Source organism: Chrysochloris asiatica, unplaced genomic scaffold (genome assembly GCF_000296735.1).
Source record: "Chrysochloris asiatica unplaced genomic scaffold, ChrAsi1.0 scaffold00070, whole genome shotgun sequence".
NCBI classification, from domain to species: Eukaryota; Metazoa; Chordata; class Mammalia; order Afrosoricida; family Chrysochloridae; genus Chrysochloris; species Chrysochloris asiatica.
The window spans coordinates 16,276,712-16,286,284 of NW_006408588.1; the positions used below are offsets into that span (position 1 = coordinate 16,276,712).

The following is a 9,573-nucleotide window of genomic DNA, read 5'->3' on the forward strand; positions in this document are numbered from 1 at the left end:
TAAAGTGCTATGTAAACTAGCTTCCAGTCCCTCCTTCCAACTCCATTTCCGCTTGTCCCCACTGATGGCATTCTGGCACTAGCACTGATAAGGACTATGGGGGACATGACAGAGCAGCCCACTGCTACACTCTGGGTGACCAAAGGGGACAACTGAGCTTTGAGGAAAGGAAGCCCTGCCCGATGAATCCCAGAAAATAGCCAGGTGCAGGAGCGGGGTTCTTCTGGAACATTAGAGAGCTTAGAGAACGTCTTCAGGTTTCATAGGGAAAGTACTCCATTCCTCCCACAGAGACCCCTGATAACCAGGCCCCTGAATGGCAGACACTCTTCACACTTTTTAGAAAGACTGGCTTTTCTTAACAGCTCCAGGCAGTCACTTATTCCTCATTCTGACAAAGTAGCATTCAACTTCAGGCATGGCTGTACATATAACTCTACATGCAGCTGAGCCGTGAGAAACACGCCAAGTAGAAAGGCATGGAAGAGACACTTTTCCTCCCCAGATCTGGCCCCAAGAAGCCATTATTATAACAGAGTATGAATTTTTGCCTCCAGTTACTGACCTGTATCACTAATAAAAGTCCCACTTAGTACATAAAAGCTTACACTGCAACATGACGCATTAAGCAACAACCCACTGACTACTTCAAATCTGCTGAGCACCGAACCCATCTTCTTCAGGACACCAATCTGTACAAACTCACAGACTGTCTTTTAGAAGAAAGTCAGCTCTGGAGAGGAGGCAAAGTACAATGCACCACTGGGAATCCCATCAGATCATCTACAGTGAAACAAACAAGTCCCCATGACCCTGTTGCTGGTATCTTCAGGACCCCATAATCAGAAATTGGTGATTGATCTTATTGGCACTCTGAGGAGACAAGCACAGTTCCACACAGACCTGAACTCAGTGCTTCCATTTGTCCAGAACTGACTGTAACATTGCATCTTCCTCAACTGACATTAGAGGCTCACACAAAAGGTGTGCAAAAACAGTCAATAGGTTTCACCTACAAATCCATGCCTGCAAAACAAGCAACAGCTCTGCAAATGGAGCTGCAGGTAGACACTGGGACAGCAAAAATAATCTAACAGATAGAGCAGAGCAAATAATCTAACAGATAGAGCAGAGCAAGACATTATCGTTTAAAAATTTGTTGCCCCAGTAACTTGCTAATTTTTTTTAAAACCGATTCCCACAATAATCATTTTCCAAAAGAGACAGAGTCCATTTGCTCGGTGTGGAGAGGAGACAGTCCTGGTGGTGGAAGGACAAACAGACAGGGAATGCCAATTAAGAGATACAAGACTACAGTACAAAGTCTAACACCTGCTTTGGCCGTCAGTCAGCGGCTGGCAAGGCGAGGTCTTGCTCTCTAGGCATATCCAGGACTCTTTTCTTGTGGCATTTTAAAAAACGCAGCAGTAGCTGGGTCAGCGGCCTTCATCAACCACTCGGAGTCTGGAGCCTTCTGGACTTGAGATGCTGGTGTGGCTGGCTCCACTGTATCGGTGTGACCTGCAAAGGAGGTCACAGTGAAAGGAAGGAAGTAAAAATCAAGGGGAGATGAATGAGAAAAAGACAACTCAGAATCTGAGATACTTCAAAGCAAAATTTTCATAACTTTTATTTTTTTACATTACGAGTCGGGCTGCTAACGCAAGGTCAGCAGTTCAAAACTACCAGCCATTCTGTGGGAGAAAGATAAGGTTTTCTGTGCCCCTAAAGATTTACAGCCTCAGAAACCCTATGTGGGGTCATTATGAGTTAAAACCGACTCCAAGGCACACCACCACCACCATCCCCATGGGTTGTAAACTTTGGAGCTGAGGGAGCAAAGCTGCCTTTCCAGTGGGCTTGGAAGGCAGAGTTGAAGCCCAGGGTTGAGGTGCCTCTGCCCAGAATCTAGAGTGCATAGCCAAGCCAATGTCCAAAGGATGGACGGACGGCAGGACCACTGTCCAGATGGTCTGAGAGAACAGAGGATCATTTTCAAGACTTATGAGCTAATATAAATTGCTTTGCTGGGGTGCCTATTATTCCTTCTTTCCCTCTAACTGCTCCTGTCTGTAATGGAAATGTCTACATTTTGACTGTTTCGCCACTGTACTGGGAAGCTGATAACTTGTATTCTAGATTTTCAGATGAAGAGGACTTTTGTCCCAGGTTGGAATTTGCACTTGTGAGAATTCTAAGATAACATAATGGGATTAGTGTGTTTTTGACTGTACACATGCTAGCTGTACCATGTTAGGCCAAGTCCTGCTTGATGACGGCCTTTATTTAGAGAACATATGGGAGCACGGCGGCGCTATAGAAGCACTGGACTACAAACCACACAGGTGGCGGTTCAAGCTCACCAGCCTCTCCTTGGAAATCCTACACAGGGTCTCTACAGGTCGGAACCAACTCGATGGCATTTAACAACAACAGTTACTGATGATAACAACAGGCGCTCTACTGTTAAGACACCAGTACACTCAGGGCCTTAGTTCTGACTGCACGCATCTCAACTGTCATCTCAGTCTTACCAGAACAAGGGCAGAGAGAGGACAATGCAGCAGGCAGGGTCACCCAGAAAGAAAATGGTGAAAAAAATATATATATATCATACAACAGGCTCTGTATTTTTCAACAAGGAGTCTAAAGACATTCTGAAGCAGGCTAACCGTTGCTTGGATAAGGCCATCCTAGTATTGTAAGGCACTTCCCATCTGGACCCCATCCAGTGAATGCCAACAGTACTCACGAAACACTCACGTTTCCACATGCACCCTAAGGGACTGAACACACCAACCATTAACGCCAAAGGTGAAAACATTGAAGATTTTTACCAACTACTGCGGTCTGAAATTGATTGAACTTTCAATCAAGTACAGTCACTGGTACTTGGAATGCAAAAGTTGGGGCAAAAGATCAGAATTGGGAAAATATAACCTTAGTGACTGAAATGACATTGGAGATTACATGACAAATTTTGCAAGACCAAGGACCTATTCATTCCAATACCTTTTTTCCAGAACATAAACAGTGACTATGCATGTGGATGTGGCCAAATAGAGGATACAGGAATCTAACCAGCTCCATCTACATATAGAGATGAGGGAGAAGCTCAATATCATCAGTCAAAACTAGGCCAGCGACCAACTATGGAATAGACCATCAATTTGGAATTTGGACTTGGAAGAATTTGGGATAACATAATGAGGTTTTACAGGTTGAAGTTGAAGAAAATTAAAACAAGTCCAGGAGAACCAAAGAATGACCCTAAGTATATCCCACCCAAATCTAGAGACCACCTCAAGAATAAGGGTGGACATAATGACCAAAGACACAATGAGATGTGGGATGACATCAGACATGGAAGAAAACAAGAGGTCACTGAAAAGACAGAAAAGAAAACAACAAAACGTATTTCAGAAGAGACTCTGAAACGTATTCTTGAAGAGTAGCTACAGCGAATGGAAGATACTATGAAGTGAAAGAGCTACACAGAACATTTCAAGGGCTGACTAGAGAAGACAAAGTCAGATATTTTAATGAAATGTGCACAGTCCTGGGATTAGGCAACCAAAAGGGATGAACACATTTAGCATTTTTCAAGAAGAAAGACTGAAGAAAAAAATTCAAGCCTTAAATTGCAATACTGACGGATTCAACAGACAAAATATTCTACAATGCAGGAAGCATCAAAAGAAGATGGAAAGAATATACTGAGTCATTGTTATTACAAAGACTTAGTCAACGTTCAACCACTTTAGGAGGCAACCTTTGATCGAGAACTGATGATACTCAACGAACAAGTCCAAGTCGCACTGAAAGCACTGGCAAAACCCAAGGGTCAAGGAATTGATGGGGTAGCAACTGATAGGTTTCAACAAATGGATGCAATGCTGGAAGCACTCACTAGGCCATGTCAAGGAATTTGGAAGACAAGACACCTGGTTAACCAACTGAAAGAGATCCTTGCATTTGCGCCCATTCCAAAGAAAGGTAACCCTACTCAATGGCACATATATGAAGTTTCCTGAGGGCAGTGACTTTCATATGTTTTGGAACCTCAACCACGGTGTCAAAAATCCAAATATTCCCCTCACCCACATACACACATACGTTGATATTTAACTAAAAATAAATGTCTCAAAATCTCCCCTGTGCTTACAGCATAGTCATAAAACACAGCAGAGGAAACTCTACATGAGAAATTTGTGTGTGTGTCCTCTCAAAGACAGGGTTAGAAACATTCAATGCAGCATTATTCACGATAACATAATATGGCACACAATCTAATGTTCATCAAGAACGCTTAACTGTAGTACATTCATCATACACATACAAGGAAATATATGGTGGTAAAAATGAATGAAAGTTGGCAGGACAAAACATGAATGATTCCCAAGAACAGAAGTGGGTAAAATTTATAATTTGTAAAAGATGACAGTTTGATTCCATTTACACAAGGCTCAAAAACATGCAAACGTAGACAATATATTGCTTAGCGATACATCTGTTCAAAATATTTTTAAAAAACTAAAGAATGATAAATACAAAACTTAAGATAATTGTTACCTCTGAGGAGAGACAGAGATGAGATGATGATGTTAAAGGTGATGCTCTTTTTCAAAAGTGAAAATTATGTATACGGGTATTTCCTGTATTTGTATATTATTATAGTGTGGTGCTGTGGGTAAATGTGTTGGATCACAAGGTCAGTTTGAACTGCAAGGTTGGCGGTTCAAGCTCACCAGATGCTCCTTGGAAACCCTATGCAGGGTCATTATGAGCCAGGACCAACTCAACGGCAACTAACAACATTTATTACCTTATGTCTTCTATAAATATCCTGTATAGCCATTCAGTATTCAAAAATAAATAAATACACAATAAGAATCTACCCTGTAACTCCCAGGACAATTGACCAAACTAAAATGGAGCAACTGAATCCAACCATGGTGTTGGAATACTACCAAGTGTAACTCTTTGTCAACTTTAAGAATACTGTTCACTCATTCATACTACAAATAACTACTGGGCTTGTTCTAAATGCTAGGTGTTATTCTATATGCCACGGGTAGGTACAGCAGTGAATACAACATATTAAAAAAACCCTGTCGTTGCAAATGCATCTATAGCATCGCTGGCCTGGAATTCAGGATCAGATGTAACTGATAAACAGATGAATTGCTGGGTACCCTTCCAAGATGCAGTATCCAACTCCAAGGAAATGAAGATCAGAAAAGGCTTTCCCAACAGCTAAGAGAGTCAGAGCGTGGAAAAGAATTTCCTATTCCAATTCCCCTTTACCTAAACACACATATGTACTTTTTGAAGGGTTAGAATTTGTATCCCAAAGATTCTGATCTTCCATTGGATAAAAATCATCTCAAGGAAATTACGTCTGGTTTTCATCTGAGTCCCTTAGATGAGCTACTTAGTATTGCATTTTGGAGGAAAGGAATCCATTTTTTCCTTTTCCAGTTATGTTCTTTAAGAGCATCAACTCATCGGCAACAGGTTTTTTTTGTTTTCAGTTTACTGCTAGTTCATTTGAGCAAGAGGCAGAGACTCACGGGGCAGTCTGTGTTCTGGCGATCAGACTTAGAGGCAGGTTAGCACGGCTCCCCACTACAGTGCAGTCCACCAGACACCCGCATGCTGCCAGGACATAGAGGGGACAAGAAGGGAGATAGATATAACGTGCCACACTTTCAAACACATCTGCATACCGGCCCTCTGAAATGGTCTTTCCCCTGTCTTTTAATATGAGCACAAACACAAGGAAGTGAAGTTGTTCCTGCCCATTCTTCGCTTCTCCAGCCTTATTAATATCTTTAAAGTCAGTCCATTTCAACCCCAAACTTTTTCCAATGGGGGAGGGGAGCAGGGGAAAGATTTGTGGCTGCATATTTAGGAAAGACGCTGAATTCATCACGGTGACAGGGGAGAGTGTGGCAGAGATCTGAGCTATTTATTCTTTTAGGGAAATCCTATAAAGAATGACACAAGGAAGCCTCTATCTGCAGTCTTGTTCATCACACTGGTGAAGAGTCTGATAACAGATGTATGCAGCACCGTGATTTAGTGCCAGGAGCTGGCCCCTGATGTGTATTAATACAGCAGCAAAGCGGAACGCAGCTCTCTTCATCACTCATTTCTATAAAGGAGGTGGAATCTGAGATGGCCCGATGTTAGGCAGAGCAAGCCCATTTGTTCTACTGACTGATGGCTCCGGCTCCGGCTATGTCCTTCACCTCCACGGGGCACTCGGGTTGTGGGAGGAACAAAAAAGAAAGAAACTGTTCAGTGAAGCAGAGCTTACTCAACAAGTATGAGGAGAGGAGCCGGGCCCTGTCAGGGAATAGTCAACGTCCAAGTCTGGTTTCATACCAACCTGGCAATTTCCTGGGGTTTTACACACATGGAGTAAGGATTTTAAACTCTTCCCAGTAGTTCTTCTCTTATGAAGAACTAAAAGCTAAAAAGAGAAGCTAGATAAAAAGGAGAAAAATAGAGAAAAAAGAACAAAGAAGGCGAATGGTACTCATGCTTCCTATGCTCCAGACTCAGTGAAGAGCTAGGTTTCCATGCAGGGGCTAGTTTAGCAGAAATCCTACTGTATATAAAAAGGCAGACTGCCCTGAGAGTCTAAGGGACCAGGTGTGTCACTGATCAATCATGAGATACAGAAGAAGTGATTTAACCTCTCTACACCTCAGTTTCCTCATGTGTTAGGTTAGAAAACAAAAATAGCACCTACAGCAGAGAGCTATTGCAAAGATTAAGTGAAATCACGCACTCAAGGTGTTCAGTTCAGGGCCTAGCTGTGTGGGAAACACTCAAAAATACATTTACTATAATCATCAAAAGAAGATGGAAGGAATACACAGAGTCACTGGATCAAAAAGAAATGGTCAATGTCCAACCATTTCAAGAGGGAGCAGATCACCAAGAACCAATGGTACTGAAAGAAACAGTCCAAGCTGCACTGAAGGTATTGGTGAAAATCAAACCTCCCAGAATTGACAGAACACAAATTGAAATCTTTCAACAAACTTAGGCAGCAGTGGAGGTACTCATGCAGCTAGGCCAAAAAATTTGGAAGACAGCTGGCCAACCAATGGAAGAGAGCCATATTTGTGTCCATTCCAAAGAGCGGTGACCCAACAGAATGTGACAATCATCGAACAATATAATTAATAATATCACATGCAAGTAAAATTTTGCTAAAGAGAATCCAAAAACAGCTGCAACAGTACATTGACAAGAAACTCTAGCTGATTCAGAAGAGGATGTGGAACAAGGATATCACTGCGGACATGAGATGGATCTTGACTGAAAGGAGAGAATATCAGAAAGATGTTTACTTATGTTTTATTGACGTGAAAGGCTTTGACTGTGTGGATCATAACAAGTTATGGATAACACTGCCAAGAATGGATATTCCAGAACACTTCACTGTGCTCATAAGGAACCTGTACACAAACCAAGAGGCAACCATTAAAATAGAAGAAGGGGATACTGAACAGTTTAAAATCAAGAAAGGTGTGTGTCAGGGCTGTATTATTTCACCATACTTATGCAACTGTATTCTGAGCAAGTAATCCAAGAAGCTGAATTATTTGAAGAGCATGGTATCAAGATTGGAGGAAAATTCATTAACAACCTGCAATATGCAGATGATACAACCTCGCTTGGCTGAGACCAAAGAAGGTTTCAAAGTATTTACAAATGAAGATCAAAGACCACAGCTTTCAGTATGGATTGTACCTCAATGTCAAGAAAACAAAAATCCTCACAATGGGACCAATAAAAAAGCATTAAGATAAATGGAAAAAAGACTGACGTTGTCAAAGACTTTGTTTGAATCCACAAACAACACTCAGAAAGTAGTAGTCAAGAAATCAAAAAAGACTTATTGCATTAGGCAAATCTGCTGCACAAGACCTCTTTAAGCAGTTTTAGAACAAAGAGATCAATTTGAAAACTAAGGTGTGCCTGACCCAAGCTCTGACATTTTCAACTGTCTCATATGCATGTGAAAGTTGGAAAATGAGTACGGAAGACTGTAGAAGAATTGATGCATTTGAGTTTGGGTGCTGGAAAAGAACATTAAAAGTACCATGGACTGTCAGAAGGACAAACAAATCTGTGTTGGAAGAAGTATAGTCAGAATACTCCTTGGAAGCAAGGATGGTGAAATGTCATCTCTTATTCTTTGGACATGTTGTCAGGAGGGACCAGTTCCTGAAGAAGCACATCATGCAGAGTATAGTTGAGGGTCAACAAAAAAGAGGAAGACCCCCAAAGAAATGGATTGGCACAGTGGCAGCAGCAATGGGCTCATGTATAATAATTGTGAGGATGGTGCAGGAGTGGGCAATGTTTCATTCTGTTGTGCATTGGGTTACTATGAGTCAGAACCAACGTGATGGCACCTCACAACAAAACCATAATCATCAGACTATGATTCAGATAATCTAGATGAAGATGAAGCATAGACCATCAACAGCCATCCCAAACAAAAGCTCAAAGAGGTCAGTTGCAGAAATCCTATTGCACATATAAAGACAGACTTCCCCTAAGGGACAGAGTATACCAAAACTTATTTAACAGTAAACCAAGAAAAGAAAGAAAGAGAGAAAATCCAGTTGCTACGGCATCAACTTCCCCTCATGGTTACCCTGCGTATGTCAGAGAAGAACTGAACTGGATAGGGTTTTCACTGCCTGATATTTTTAGGCAGTAGATCACCAGGGTTTTCTTCTGCGGTGCCTCTGGGTGAACTCAAACCTCCAACTTTTCAGTTAGCAACCAAGCACGAAGGACTCCTTAATCATGCTCCAAAAACCTGTTGCAGTAAAAATTTTGACTCAAAGTGTTTCTATAGGATAGAATAGAACTGCCCACCAAATTTCCAAGGTGGAATTCTTTACAAAAGCAAACTGCCTGCCAGTCTGTGCAGTGGGGCCGGCTGGTGGTTTCAAATATCTGACCTTTCAGTTAGTTGTAGAGCACTACAATTTTTTTTTTTTTCAACTGAATTGAGTGACGGTTTACAGACAGGACCATCATTTCTTTCAACGAATCTTACATTTTGTTTCATCTCAATGAGTGCAATCTTCTCTATCAACAACAGTTATCCTGTTTTCTCCCTGTGGTTCCTATTTTCATCCTACCCTACTTCCCATTCCTTCTCAACCTTAGGTAAATGCTGCCCTTTTGATCTTAAACGATTGACCATTCCATAGTGAGCACACCTCACTTGTGTTGTTGTCCTGCCCTATATGTCTATCTTATTGCTTGGCTGAAAATTGGACCACATGGGTGAGTTCCTTTCCAGACCCGAAGAGCTGTTGAGGGTCATAGTCTCAGGTTCCTCCAGTCTCTTTCTGAACAGTAAACCTGGTCTTCTTTTTGGGGTTATTTTTTAAGGTTTTTAATGATGATTGAGTGAAAGTTTACAGGGCAGATCATCAGTTTTACATTCAACAAATCACAAACATTGTTTCATTACAATGATTATAAACCCCTCCATGTACCATCCATGTACCATTTGATGAATATCAAAGA

The 9,573-nt window shown here is 41.6% G+C and overlaps 1 protein-coding gene across 1 annotated transcript in view; it reads right to left on the reverse strand.

Annotated features, from left to right (window-relative positions):
• Nucleotides 1-1,378: 1,378 nt before the first annotated feature.
• Nucleotides 1,379-9,573, reverse strand: part of GPATCH2L (G patch domain containing 2-like) — an 89,877-nt gene continuing 81,682 nt past the window's right edge. Inside the window, exon 9 of the mRNA XM_006864782.1 lies at nucleotides 1,379-1,521. Within this exon, the coding sequence (XP_006864844.1) occupies nucleotides 1,379-1,521 (143 nt within the window). The remainder of the gene's footprint in view (nucleotides 1,522-9,573) is intronic.